Source organism: Perca fluviatilis, chromosome 6, assembly GCF_010015445.1.
Source record: "Perca fluviatilis chromosome 6, GENO_Pfluv_1.0, whole genome shotgun sequence".
Classification (NCBI taxonomy): Eukaryota; Metazoa; Chordata; class Actinopteri; order Perciformes; family Percidae; genus Perca; species Perca fluviatilis.
Window position 1 is genome coordinate 42,941,735 of NC_053117.1, and position 15,866 is coordinate 42,957,600.

At 40.0% G+C, this 15,866-nt stretch overlaps 1 protein-coding gene across 2 annotated transcripts in view; it reads right to left on the bottom strand.

Annotated features, from left to right (window-relative positions):
* The window catches only part of LOC120560194, an 84,377-nt gene that overhangs the window by 67,838 nt on the left and 673 nt on the right, over positions 1-15,866 (bottom strand). For both annotated transcript variants that reach the window (XM_039802439.1, XM_039802438.1), the window contains exons 2-3: positions 8,444-8,968; positions 2,186-2,710 (exon numbers count right to left, since the gene is read on the bottom strand). In XM_039802439.1, coding sequence (XP_039658373.1) covers positions 2,186-2,710; positions 8,444-8,968 — 1,050 coding nt within the window. The remainder of the gene's footprint in view (positions 1-2,185; positions 2,711-8,443; positions 8,969-15,866) is intronic.

The following is a 15,866-nucleotide window of genomic DNA, read 5'->3' on the forward strand; positions in this document are numbered from 1 at the left end:
TGTTGCTTCCTGTGCGGTCTCTGTCCGCTCTGGTCCCTGTCCGCTCTGGTCCCTGTCTGCTCTGGTCCCTGTCTGCGCTGGTCTCTGTCTGCTCTGGTCCCTGTCTGCTCTGGTCCCTGTCTGCGCTGGTCTCTGTCCGCTCTGGTCCCTGTCCGCTCTGGTCCCTGTCTGCTCTGGTCCCTGTCTGCTCTGGTCTCTGTCTGCTCTGGTCCCTGTCTGCTCTGGTCTCTGTCTGCTCTGGTCTCTGTCTGCGCTGGTCTCTGTCTGCTCTGGTCTCTGTCTGTTCTGGTCCCTGTCCGCTCTGGTCTCTGTCTGTTCTGGTCCCTGTCCGCTCTGGTCTCTGTCTGCTCTGGTCTCTGTCTGCTCTGGTCTCTGTTTTCTCTGGTCCATGTCTGCTCTGGTCTCTGTCTGCTCTGGTCTCTGTCTGCTCTGGTCCCTGTCTGCTCTGGTCCCTGTCCGCTCTGGTCCCTGTGTAGGTGCGCGTCGCAGAGCCGCCCACAAGGCAGCCTCTCGGGATTTACGTCACACAACAAAGTACCGTAGTATTGTGTGCAAAGCGCCAGTCAATTTAAGTACACGCTTAACTATTTTTTTTTAAACAATGTTTGTGGTCTATTCTGTTGGTTAGTCAAACACACACTGTCCGCTGTTGCCGTCTTTCACTATTCAAATCCCCCCCCGTAACGTTAACCGACTCATCTTCATCATCATGATACAGACACACCCAGCAAACTGATCATAATACTTTTATTATTTGCAAATAAATTTCAACACACACACGGACACAAACACTCACTCATTCCCTAACGTACTCACTCAATTCATTAATTTGATTAAAAGCAAAGATATAAAAGGTACAGATAGTGGACTCTTGGAGGCCCCCTAGAGGTCGGAGGCCCCTGGGTAAATCTGGTCTGGACATGGATGGATCACAGAGGATTATCTTTCCTACCACTGGTCAAAGAGATAATGATAATGATGAACAAAAACTTGTATTTTGATGACACAGGAAGGTTCCCAAACCAAGCAGTCATTTTATAGCTGATCGCACACTCCAAAACAGCCTGATTAAAACATTCAACCATTGTTTATTTATCAAACACAAATGCAGTTGGCCAGAATCTGGTCAGAAACAAAAGATAGTTTATAAAAATACAAAAAGAAGTCACTTTCACATTCAATAGGACTTCTTACACGGTAATAAAAAGCAGTATTGTCAGTCACTCCCGTGCTCTCACTGTGAAACATACAATCTCCCTTGATTTGGTAGATTAGAATTGTTTCAAGGAAATACTGTGTTATAACAGTAACAAGTAATACAGTCATACAAAGGGGAACTTTACCCTAAGATATTCACATCTGATCTTTGTTCAAAATAACAGAGATGTAACTATTGCAAAAGTATTTCATTCAGTTAAGCACGTCTCTACGAGAATTTCAGCTCAATGGTTTCTCCTGTCTATGTATCCTCATGTGGACCAACAAGCCACTATTTTGTCTTTAATCTTCTTACCTGTGTGAGTTCTCATATGCTTTCCTAAAGCTGAAGCCTCATAGAATCTTTTCCCGCAGGTCTTGCAACCGTACGGCTTCTCACCTGTGTGGATTCTCATATGGACGTTGAAAACATCCTTACGTGTGAAATCTTTTCCACATGTTTTACAAGAATATGGCTTCTTGCCTGTGTGTATTCTTATATGCCTTTGTAATGCTGAGTCGTCATGGTATCTTTTGCCGCAGGTCTTGCAATCATATGGCTTCTCTCCTGTGTGGGTTCTCATATGGACGTTCAAAACATCTTTACGTCTGAAATCTTTTCCACATGTTTTGCAAGAATAAGGCTTCTCGCCTGTGTGTAGTCTCATATGCCTTATTAACGCTGAACTGTCAAGGTGACTTTTGCCACATGTCTTGCAAACGTTCGGCTTCTCACCTGTGTGGGTTCTCATGTGGTAAAACAAGGCATTATTAGTTCTGAAATCTTTTCCACATATTTTGCAAGAATACGGCTTCTCGCCAGTGTGGGTTCTGATGTGGTCTAACAAGATAAACCGACGTACAAAATTCTTTCCACAGGTTTTGCAAACATACAGTTTTTCACTTGTGTGGGTTCTCATGTGTCTCTGAAATGCTGAATTACACTTAAAGTCTTTCCCACATGTGTCACATATGAAAGACTTTTTACCTGTTTGAGTATTAGGGTGAATCTCTGACACGTTAGTGTTGTCTACGTTGTTGCTGAGATTTCTGCTCTTGCGTTGTCTCTTCTTTGGTTCTGGCTCTGCATTTCTAGTTGGTCCTGAGTCTCCATGCTTGCCTCCTTTCTGATCTTGGCTCTCAGCTTCATGATAGTTGTGAGAGGGGAGCTGGTGGTCACTGTTTGCTTCTGATTCCACAGAGGTTAGAACTGGCATGTTGGCTACAGACTCTTTCTCTGCTGCAATGAGAGCGTCATCGTCAGGATTGAAGATCAGAGCCTGACCTTCACTGTGGTCCCTGTCCTCATAAGTAGGAGTCAACATAAAGGTATTAGTCTCCTGCTTCAGTACAAGCTGCTCTCCCTCTTGACTGATGCACAGTTCCTCCTGGTCCTCTTTAATCGGTGGAGGCTCTGGGTCCTCTTGGTCCAGACTGGAGTTCCTCTCCTGAATACAGAGCTGCTGGTCAGAGAGAACCTCCTCCTCCTTACAGACATGTTGCTGTGGGAGCTCTGGAGGGACAGACAACAAAAGAAATAGGAAACTACTGTTATTGGAGAAAAGAACAGAACACTTGTTTTTGTTTTTTTGAGAACATACACTGTAAAAATAATGAACAGAGCTTCCACGTCTGAAAAATGACACCAATGCCAAAGCTTTCCCAACTCACAGCAAAGGTCACATAATGGACTTGTTTTGCTGCACTGATGTCACTCCATGTACCCTTGCTGATGCCGAGTTCCTTCTCTCTGACCACAAAGTTGTACCCCATATCCCAAAAAAGCAGACCATTTCATTCAGGAACATTAAATACATCAAGCCACCGATCTCATCACTCCCATTACAACCCACAAATATCATCACTCTCATTACCTTCCACCCCAGCACTCCACCATTCTCCACCCCTGCTGATTTGGTGAATTACTACAATGACTGCCTTCCCTTGATGCCCTGGCCCCCCTGAAAAATTGACTCCTTTGCCGTTCTGGGAACAGCAAGGATTGCGGGTGGATTACGTGTATAGAACGACTTATACATTGTCCCATACTAGCACCATACAATCTCGTATTTTATTTGCTTTTCTATTTTTAACTGCTCTTTAATGTTTAATTTGTTATACTGCACTGTAACTTTTATTTTTGTATTTTAATCGTTTTTATGTAAAGCACTTTGAATTGCCCTGTTGCTGAAATATGCTATACAAATAAAGCTGCCTTGCCTTTACTCCATAACATTATGTTATGTCAGTTAGCTGACGCTTTTATCCAAAAGAGACTTACAATTGCTATATATGTCAGAGGTTGCACACCTCTGGAGGAACTAGCGGTTAAAGGGATATTTCACCCCTGGAAAGATGGATATGTATTAAATTGGGTCATTTATGTAGTAGAAATGTGAATTTTGTTTAGAAGTTGGTGCCTTCTAGACTTTCTTCGCTTTCCTACGAGGCCACTTCCAAGCCACGCCTACCGGTTACAGACATAGACAGTGAAATTGGTTACAGAGAGGCAGTCAAGTGGGTGTGTTTTATTGTCATTTCAACCATACACACAAAAAGTTTCACCGTGGCTCAAGTGGTGTTACACATTTAAAATATATAAAAACAACATACGAAACAGGCTACATTTAGTGCACACACATTATAGGCTCCGTAAAGTTCAGCTAATGCATCGCTAGCATTACCGCCTGGTGGGATGTAAACCTCCATGAGTCTAGTGGCCTGATGTTTACACTTGTGCGCTGGTGTGTGTGTGTGTGGGGGGAGTGGGTGATAGAGCAAGGGAGAAGTGAGAGTGACGGCAATTAGCTCCGGAGTGAGTACTGACTTTAGAGTCATAGTGAGAGAAACAAAGTGTCTCCGCTGTGTTTTCGGACCACGGTGGGAAATCTAGAGTAGGACAAGTTAACCGTCTCCTTGATTTCATGTTGTTTATGGAGAAGGAGAACCAGGAAATGAGTCAGGGGAAATGCAACACTAGCACGCCACGGCCGAGCAAAGTGCGTCGTTGCAACGTGTAGTTAAATTTTTTCGAGAGGTGCACGTCAGGCTACGGCGTAGACTCAGAGGGGTCTGCAGGAGTACCCCGTTGATTCTATGCACAACCATAAAACGGCCTTAATGCTATGGGCAGTGCTGTTGTTTACTTCTGCTGGGTGTCACGCTGATTGCGATCCGACAGTAAAAGTTCAGTATCTTTTCTTTTAGGATTTCAGAGTCCTTTCGGAAATCTATTTGTTTGTTTGTTCCAATAAATCTTTTGATAGCTATACATTTAAAAGAACAAATACTATAAGAATTTTGTACAGTCCTACTAGAATGGATATTAGATATTATATCTAAGGAGACTTCCTTTTTTATTTTACAAGCATTCCAAGTATAATGAGCTAGGATACTGTATCAAACATAAGGCTCTTGAAGAATCTAAAGTGAGTCAATGGATCACTGTAATTAAATTGAGTTCCACTGATATAAAGCAATGATTCCTGTGAGCCCATAGAAAAACTGAACTGCTGCCTCTGCCGGTCAGAATCTACACTTACCAAGAGTACATGGGGATGGATCACAGAAGATTATCTTCCCTACCACTGGTCAAAGACACACTGATGATTATGATGATCTTTGTCTAGCAATAACTTTTATTTTGATGATACAGGAACCATTTATCAAACTAAAATGCTGAAAATTGCCAGAATCTGGTCAGAAACTAAAAGGTAGTGACTAAAAGGCACTTTCACATCCAACAGGACTTCTTACTCTAAAAAACAGTTATATCAAAATGTTGGCAGCACTTCAAATTACGTCTCGGTAATAAGCTGGTAATAGTAGGGTAACAATTTGATAATAAAGAGGTAATATATAGGTAATAACATGTAATTACCAAAGTAATAACTGGGTAGTACATCACAGTAATAAGATGTAATACTGGGGTAACAAGGTGATAAGAAGGTAACAGATGTAATAACATGCAATTACCAATGTAATAAGTAGGAAAGGGTTCGATAATAACCATATGTATATCTGGGTAATGGTATTATAGTTATACTAATATTGTAATCATGGTAATAATGTGGTAATATATGTTGATGTTTTCACAGTATTAAGGCTACTACCCGCGCAATACCTTCCAGATTAAATAAAACTTCTTGAATTTAAAATTGGTAATTACCATATTATAATGCTGAAATTCATCCACCCTTTATGTTCCAAACATTTTGCTTTTGTTTCAAGGTAATACTTTACAAATTATGTTTAATCTTGTGACTTCTTACCTGGAAACACATCTAGTAGTTTTTGTGTAATAAGTATTCGTGGTTCATGGTTGTTACACAGAAACTACCCAAAGCATTTACAGGTAATCACTGCACCTTTGGATGATTTATTTAATCTAATATTACCATGTAATACAATAGAAACAGGCAGTTTTTTTATTTTGCGGCACTGATTCATTGTTGTTGTTGCAGGTTAATTCACCAGGTTCCCTACATGTGTGAGAATAGCGTGGACACACGCTTCACATCGCGAGTGGGTACATGCGACACAAGGAGGAGAAGTTGGGAGAAAGGAAAAAAAGAGACTGTGCTGTCGCGTCCGTGCTGTCGCGTCCGTGTGTGCGTCCTTGAGAACTGTAACTTATATAACTTATGTTGTCAGTTAATTGTAGCGTTGACCGGCATGAAATCGGCATATGTCAGACTGACCTGCCGGTCAGCGGTGATGGCCGAGCATGTGAAAACCGGCCAATTCTGGTCACCTGCCGGTCTATCGGTGCATCTCTACTGGAAATGCTTCTGGTAGTTTCTGTGTAACAACCATGAATCAGTGCCGCAAAATAAAAAAACTGCCCGTTTCTATTGTATTACATGGTAATATTAGATTAAATAAATCATCCAAAAGGTGCAGTGATTACCTGTAAATGCTTTGAGTAGTTTCTGTGTAACAACCATGAACCACGAATACTTATTACACAAAAACTACTAGATGTGTTTCCAGGTAAGAAGTCACAAGATTAAACATATAATTTGTAAAGTATTACCTTGAAACAAAAGCAAAATGTTTGGAACATAAAGGGTGGATGAATTTCAGCATTATAATATGGTAATTACCAATTTTAAATTCAAGAAGTTTTATATAATCTGGAAGGTATTGCGCGGGTAGTAGCCTATAATACTGTGAAAACATATATTACCACATTACTACCATGATTACAATATTAGTATAACTATAATACCATTACCCAGATATACATATGGTTATTATCGAACCCTTCCCTACTTATTACATTGGTAATTGCATGTTATTACATCTGTTACCTTCATATCACCTTATTACCCCAGTATTACATCTTATTACTGTGATGTATTACCCAGTTATTTCTAGTATATTACCTCTTTATTATCACACTGTTACCACACTATTACCATGTTATTACCCAGCCGTAATTTGAAGTGCTTCCAAAATGTCTGAAATGTAAAACCTTCTCGCAAAGATGTACCAGGCAAGCGGCCAGCAGCACACACACACACAAGCAGGACAGAGACGGAGCAGAAGAATGGCAGAGAGGAAGAGGAGCGCTGTGTGGCTATATTTCAGGCCGAAAATGAAACCATGGCAAGCTGTAGAATTTGTAAAAAGGCTGTAAGATACAGTGGTAAGACAACAAATTTATACAAGCATATGAAAATTCTGTCATTATTAATCATACCTGCAAATTCAGAAGGGTTGAAAAAGGTCACACCCCCCTCCCCCCAGTAGGGCTGCTCCCTCTTAGTCGATTAGTCGACTAATCGGTCGTTTTGGTCTTAGTCAACTTAGATTTCTTTAGTCGATTAGTCATGTTTGATGCTTTTTTCATGCTGAATGACTTATTTCCAAGAAACGTACGAGCACATCTCTGGTAAACAAGAATTTAAGTGGTGCTTTTAGCATGACTCTTAGTGGAGAAACTCAGATTTACAGATCTGTCGATTAAATCAACTAATCGATTAGTCGATACAGTTGAATGAGTGTTAGTCGACTAAGAATTTCTTCAATCGAGCACAGCCCTACCCCCCAGGCATTTAAGCCTTGACTTGACTTCGGGTCAATTATATATTACTATTATTACTTTATATCAGAAAATATGGGACGTAGAAATAAGCGCTGAAAATGTGTAGAAGAAAAATTTTACAATTTAAAATGTTGGGAAAAGCGGCGATTTTCGCCAAAATAGCGACTAGTTTGCAGGTATGATTAACAATCCAAATGTAAAAATCACAAAACACTTAGGTTAAAGGTCATAAAATTTCACCCTCCTTAATTATTAAAAAGTATTAGTATCGACGATATTGGCCCTGTATTACTTGGTATCGGATCAATACCAAATATTGCAGTATCGCACACCACTAATATAGACTAAGAACTATCAAATACTACTGAAGGTACATGGATTTTAGGTACTTGTTAAACTTTAAACTAAAAGAGATTCTAGGATACCTAAAAATGAACATTTGGAAAAACCAACAACCATCAAGTTCACATCATTATTTTAACAGCCATACTGTCCACTCACTGTGAAACTCACATTCTCCCTTGATTTGGGAGATTAAAAATGTTTCAAAAAAATACTGTTAATAACAGAAGTAATAGTTATACAAAGGGAAACTTTACATTAAGTGATTGACATATCTTCTCACATGGACCAACAAGACACTATTTTGTCCAAAACCTTTTCCATGTTTTGCAAGAAAATCACTTTTCACCTGTGTGCATTCTCGTGCTTTTTTAAAGCCAAAGAGTCATAGAATCTTTTACTGCAGATCTTGCAAACCTACGGCTTCTCACCTGTGTTGGCTCTTCTCATGTGGATCGACAAGTTACCATTTTGCCCAAACTCTTTTCCACATGTTTTGCAAGAATACGGCTTCTCACCTGTGTGAGTTCTCATGTGCTTTAATAAGTCTGAAGAGTCAAAGAATCTTTTCTTGCAGATCTTGCACACGTACGGCTTCTCATTTGTGTGAGCTCTTCTCATGTGGACCAACAAGTTACTATTATAGCCAAACCCTTTCCCACGTTTTGCAAGAAAAAGGCTTCTCTCCTGTGTGAGTTCTCATGTGGACCAGCAAGATACTACAACGCCCAAACTCTTTTCCACATGTTTTGCAAGAATAAGGCTTCTCACCTGTGTGGACTATCATGTGTCTCTGCAAATCTGAATTACACTTGAAGTCTTTCCTACATGTGTCACATATGAAAGACTTTTTACCTGTTTGAGTTTTAGGGTGAATCTCTGACACGTTAGTCTTGTCTACGCTGTTGCGGTGACTTCTGCTCTTGCGTCGTCTCTTCTTTGGTTCTGGCTCTGCATTTCTAGTTGATCCTGAGTCTCCATGCTTGCCTCCTTTCTGATCTTGGCTCTCAGCTTCATGAGAGTTGTGAGAGAGGAGCTGGTGGTCACTGTTTACTTCTGATTCCACAGAGGTTATAACTGGCATGTTGGCTACAGACTCTTTCTCTGCTGCACTTAGAGTGTCATCATCAGGATTGAAGTTCAGAGTCTGACCTTCACTGTGGTCCCTTTCCTCATAAGTAGGAGTCAACATAAAGGTATCAGTCTCCTGCTTCAGTACAAGCTGCTCTCCCTCTTGACTGATGCACAATTCCTCCTGTTCCTCTTTAATCTGTGGAGGCTCTGGGTCCTCTCGGTCCAGACTGGAGTTCCTCTCCTGAATACAGAGCTGCTGGTCAGAGAGAACCTCCTCCTCCTTACAGACATGTTGCTGTGGGAGCTCTGGAGGGACATACAACAAAATAAATAGAATACCACTGTAATTGGAGAAAAGAACAGAACACTTGTTCTCTCCATCTCTCTCGAGACACCTGACCAATCAGTGTTGAGGGTTAGCGTGTCGAGCCTTCTGGCTCATCACTTGCACTCGTGCAGCTGAAAAGGAAGGACTGTTACAGCTGGGACTTGACTTAAACGCGTGGCCAAAGCGCCTTGATATTGATTATATCGCCACCCTCTGGTTGATATTTGTTATTTTTTACGTTTGACGTATGTGCGCCATTCTGTACCTCCGATTAAAATTGGGTATGCTTCAGTAGCACTTTTACAGACAAAATAGAGGTGTGACGAGATTTGGTCCCACAAGATCTCGTGAGATTAAAATGTGATGAGACTTCTCGTTTAGGTAAAAATTGTCTCACGATATCGGTCACAAGTGCAGAGCAGCCACCAGTAGGCGGAGTCTGACGTCGTTGGTCTTATATCACATCTGGCTTTGAAGAGGAGTCTGGCTTGGATCTCTAAACAGCACTGAAGATACTCCGGCTGTTCGCCGAAGTTGACTCGGAGTTCACTTTTTCTGAGCGGTAGCAGAGTTGTAATTGTACAAAGCTGCCGGTAAAACCCAGCGTTAGAACGTTAGAGGGCTCTCTCTCTCTCTCTCTCACAAAAAACATGGACTGCAGCATGCAGTTCAGTGTGGCGCACATCACTCTCTTCCTCAGTCTTTTTTGTATGAGTCAGAAGCAGAATGCAAAACCTGACTTTACTTTTAATGCTATAAAACAGAGAAATGTCCTCCCCTCGTCTTCAAATGGTCAAAAATCAAAACAAGCGCAGGCTCCGTCCTTGTTTATGATGAACAAGGAAGGAGTGAAATGCATGAATAAAGTTTGATTTGAAAAAATAATAATGAAGCTATTGAATATTTTTGTTGTATCTCTCTTCGGTGTTGCACTTTGTAGAGGGTCCCTAAGCTCTCCACAGCCAAAGACCATTGTTATCTGTCCAAGTCCAAGGACAACTCATTTTGATGGAAATTAAATTAAATGAAATTTGATTCAAGTGTCAAATCAGAACCAATGTTATCTCAGGGCACTTTGCAGGTAGGGTAGTTGTAGCTCAAACTCCATAATTAACAGAGACCCAACAATTACCCCAAGACGAAGCATTTGGCGTGACAATGGAGAGGAAGAACTACCATAGTAAAGTTGGTTTTATATTAGACGTTGGATATTCGACACATTGGAAAAATCTATTATGCAGCTTTACCTTTTCACCTATCCATCTAAAAACCATAGACAGAAAGTCACGTGGTTATGAGAATCGTTAGCCTATTTTTACAGAAACGTTTGCTACGGAGCCATAACTTGACATACAAGGTAATGGAGCCTTTTATACATTGTCGTGTTTCTTTAGAAATAAACAATGGACAAATGGAGTCTTTAAACGCTTCAGATGTAAAGTTATTCTCTGTCAAAGTGACGTCAGAATGAATGGGAGTCAATGGAATGCTAATGGGAGGTGAGTGCTGCGCAGACAGCATTTACATCTGTGCCAGATCCGTTATTGAATCAGCAGATTTGCGCAGCAGTCACACTCACTATGCAGATCTGCACCAACTTTGCGCCAGACTTGTCTGTAGCTTCTGACTGGGACAGTCCGTCCGGTGGGTGCGGCGCCGTTCGGGGGCAGCTGCGCAGACCAGAAGCGACAAAACTAACGGAATGCTTTTTCCTGCATGAACCTGCAACTCTGACTTATGCAGAGTAGAAGACTGCAGGCTGCACCGTCTTTGTGCTTATTGGTAAGTGCATTATGCAAGTACAATTTTAAAAGTAAACTGGTGTTGATGTCGTGTTAGTCCGTTAAATATTTATATTAAAACATAAAAGTTTACAAACTTAGTTTAGAGTGACATTCTGACAACCTGAGACATTTCAGACAAGCTGGGTAATATAGCATAGGCTATGGTTAGCTGGTAGTATAGGTTATTTTAAACATCAACAACTAGTGTGAACATAGACTTTGAGGCTGAATCGGTGATCTTTGCTTATTATATTCACCAAAATTGCTGAATATCATGTCCATTGTTTGTTAGCTGCAAAATCGTAGGCATGTTAGCGCTACCCACTACCCACTCTTTTGTCTGTATCTAGCCTAACAAAAATAAAAAAAATCAGTGAGATGGCAACCAAGGCCATTATGGCTCGTGAGTATTAAGGCCCTGACACATGGACCAGACGGACAACTGTTGGCAGAAAAGGCAGTTGGACTGATCAGTTGGCTCCCAGAGGTCCAAAAATATACCTCGGATCACACCAGCTCTGGTCGCAGGCAGCGCTGCTCTGTATTGTCGCCCAAAAAATGAAAACCAGGCTGCTGATTCATATGTGTGATTGGCAAAGGACAAAAGCAAGAAAATATATGCAGGTTGTAGGTTTTTAGGCAAAATGACAACTCTTTAAACTGATTTTTATTTATCTGAATATTTTCTTCACTACTAATAGTGGCTAAGACCATACTATTTGAGAATATACAGATTTTTGTTGGCTTCTCCAAATACCTGAGGAAAATTGTCATTAACACCACATTATAAAATTACGTTACACTTTACTTGAAGTTTTCTACATAAGAGTGACATGACACTGTCATGAACGTGTCATAACACATACATTTTTATTTTTATTAATAAGGGAACAATTCCACTAATGAACCCTGACAAAGCACACCTGTGAAGGTAAAACCATTTCAGGTGACTACCTCATGAAGCTCATTGAGAGAACACCAAGGGTTTGCAGAGTTATCAAAAAAAGCAAAGGGTGGCTACTTTGAAGAATCTAAAATATAAGACATGTTTTCAGTTATTTCACACTTTTTAGTTAAGTACATAATTCCATATGTGTTCATTCATAGTTTTGATGCCTTCAGTGAGAATCTACAATGTAAATAGTCATGAAAATAAAGAAACACATTGAATGAGAAGGTGTGTCCAAACTTTTGGCCTGTACTGTATGCAGGTATTCCGACAACCTATTGGTTTGTACGCGATCCATCGCACCTGCACAGACCCGGTGCTAATACGCCACCGGTGCTTTAACGACCGTTATCTACCAGACCGAATAGCAACGCGGATTTCGGTGCCTTATTTAGGTACCACTTAAATGACTGCGCTTCTCTCTGATGCTCCGAAAATGGACGTTAGAGGGAACTGAAACATCGCCGCATGGGATGCTAGTTAACACTACAGTTGACAGCAGGTAACGTTAGCCTAGCGTTAGCTAGTTAACACTACAGTTGACAGCAGGTAACGTTAGCCTAGCGTTAGCTAGCAGCTGGAGTAAACACGGTTAAAATGCTGACAGCTAAAGGTGTAAAAGTGTGTCTGTATTTCACTGGAGAGGACTCTAACACCAGACTGTAGCTGCAGTTGTCTGAAAAACACAGAAGAGATTTATCACCTTTTTCAGCCCTTCTGAGTTTGCAGGTATGATTTTAATATAACATTATTATAGTCATATGGTTTTGTCCCCACGTTTTGGGGCTATGCTTTTGTCCTTAATGGCATTTTCCCCCTTACATCAGGGGTCTTCAACGTTTTTTAAGCCAAGAACCCCTTAACTTAAAGTGAGATGTAGCAGGGACCCCCTACTAGATATTGTATGAAATTAAGTTGCATATTAAACTGGGCCTCCAATAACTGTTAGGGCAACCTAAAGCCTTCCTACATACCCTTTTTTCATAAGCCATTAAAATATTAATTGTTGGCATGATTTTATAAATCATATTTTAATGTTACATATGTGGCACAGTAAATCTAGGATTAACTATATCTGTGGGCTGATATCTTAGTGACTACCTTACCTATAGGCCAGTAAGCCTATCATCAGTGGGAATTTATATTTGCTAATAATATGTTGGAATTATGTTAAGGCATTTACATTTCTTTTTAAAGAATCAATAATTTACAATAATTTGGATAATTTAGAGGCCCCCCTGCAATGACTCTGAGAACCCCCTGTTGAAGATCTCTGCCTTACATTACTTTTATACTTTAAGTAGTTTTGAAACCAGTACTTTTACACTTTTACTAAAGTAAAAAGCTTGAGTTGATACTTCAACAAAAGTCTTTTCAAACCCTAGTATCTATACTTCTACTGGATTAATGAATGGGAATAATTTTGACACCTCTGGTGGGTGTGTGTGTGTGTGTGTGTGTGTGTGTGTGTGTGTGTGTAATAATTAATACTATGCATTGTATGGATAAAATATAATGAAATAGCCTAGGCCAAAGGTTTTCACAATGGGGGCTGGGAGGTTGTGCGGTAAAAATAAAAGGAAAGAAAAAACTAAAAATATTCCAAATTATTATGGGTACTGTTATAAAAGTATTATTGGTAGGCCTATGATAAAATGGGTATCTTTAAAAAAATATAAAACTGTCAGAGTAGCCCTGCAGCCGATTCAACATGTAGCTATAATAATAATAATAATAATAATAATAATAATAATAATAATAATAATAATAATAATAATAGGCACAAAAGCTACCCAGTGTTTTGATTTCTGCCGCCACAGTATCAGAAATAGGGCAGACGCACAACAGGGTTTCCACTATTTAGGTACATGTAGTATATAAAGTCCTAATTCCACGACTCTACAGAGCCGTGTGCTCTACTGAACTCAAGCCAACTGTCATCCTCTCTCCCCCCTCAACTGGAACAGTGACAGGACGTCATCACTCACGAAGTCATGGCAACCAGATAAACAACAGGGCGAGTACACTTGTCACTCAATCTCAGGCAAAGTCACAAACAGCGACGAAAGCCACAACTTGAAATGCACCCTCACTCAGCTGGTGCGTGGCAGGGCCTTCTGAACTCTATGGGGGACTCACTTGATTCCTCTACCTGTTCCACTGGTTAAAAAATAGCGGTGCAACTTGGTGGGCGTTATCCTGGTAACTTCTCTGTGTGAGAAATACAAGGTGTGGCATGCGAGCAGGTTGAAATGCGACTTGAGAGGTATGGTTTTAGTTGAAAATGAAGCTACAGAAATTGTGGCCAAGGTATTAAATTTCACATGATGTTTTTATGAAATCATGCGTTTTACTACATGTAGTTTTGTTTTTAAACTATTTGTCTTAGACATTGTCATGTTTAACCCTTGTGTTGTCTTGCCTTGTCCTTCCGGTTCAAAATAGATTTTTTAAGCGCTTTTTTTCTAGCCTGTTTGTCCTTTTTGCGATGCTTTTGGCAAAAAAACTTTCAAAGCTTGCTTTATTCATGGTCAATAAACCAAATTTATATGACAATGTACCTAATTTGTTAGGCAAAGCAGAAATCATGAATTATTTTGACTAACAGTTAAGATCAGAGGATGTTGAGTGGATCACAGACTGGTGTACAGTACAGGCCAAAAGTTTGGACACACCTTCTCATTCAATGCGTTTCCTTTTTATTTTCATGACTATTTACATTGTAGATTCTCACTGAAGGCATCAAAACTATGAATGAACACATATGGAATTATGTACTTAACTAAAAAGTGTGAAATAACTGAAAACATGTCTTATATTTTAGATTCCTCAAAGTAGCCATCCTTTGCTTTTTTGATAACGCTGCAAACCCTTGGTGTTCTCTCAATGAGCTTCATGAGGTAGTCACCTGAAATGGTTTTACCTTCACAGGTGTGCTTTGTCAGGGTTCATTAGTGGAAGTTTTTCCCTTATTAATAAAAAAAAGCAAAGGGTGGCTACTTTGAAGAATCTAAAATATAAGACATGTTTTTAGTTATTTCACACTTTTTTGTTAAGTACATAATTCCATATGTGTTCATTCATAGTTTTGATGCCTTCAGTGAGAATCTACAATGTAAATAGTCATGAAAATAAAAAGGAAACGCAACGCATGAGAAGGTGTGTCCAAACTTTTGGCCTGTACTGTATGTTAAAGTTTAGTCAGGATACTGTTTTAAAACCATTTAAACTTGTTTTTCTTCAAATGCTCTAAAATTGAATGAAACACCCCAAATTCAATGAAGGTAATCATTTTACCTGCATAGAACGTTGTATGGAACCCATACAATATATCCATGCAGGCATGTTAATTTTCTGCAATTTGGTTGAAAGAAACCCATATTTGTGATATAAAAAACGTTTTCAAACGGGTCAAATTTGACCCAAGGGTTAAAAGTCCATATGCCTTGAGGATACTCAGAAACATGTATTTACCACTTCAAAAAAATGTATGTCGGAACGTAAGGACGCTGGCGTGAATATCGCCGCTTCACAATCCGCAAAATTTATATTTAATGTGTTTTCTAGTAAAAAAGCTTTACATCCGGCGCCGTGCCCGGTCACACCCAACTAATAACTAGTAAAATATATGTGCAGTGTTCACATCAGGTTTTACTTGGTTTTGTATTTTTTTTGTAATTTGAATAATTAACATTGATCTTTAACCATATGATTTTTGTCACTTAGTTGTATTGTGTGTTGCATTATGTGTGTGTTTTTTTGTGCATCTGGATTCCCGTCTACAGATGGTTGCTCATGCTGTAGTGTTCTCTTTTGCCTTTTTAAAATAAAAAAATAAATTATTTTAAAAATTGGGTATTTGTTTGGGCCTTCATTGTCTGATAGCCTAAATATGAATCAGACCAGGACCAGATGAGCCCCTGATGTAAAATATGAGTCGTGGATCTGGGCAAGATCCAGGCCACAAGCATTAATAACTGTACTGGGCCAGTTGTGGCTCAGATCTCTAATTCCAACCTGTTTCGGTATTGGGCCGTTGGAAAGAAGGAGCCCGGCCCAGGTCCGTTTAGCGGATCTGTGCCCAATGCTAATGAAGACCTGGCCCAAATCCATCTGGCTGTCTGGGTTGTTAGCCTATGAACC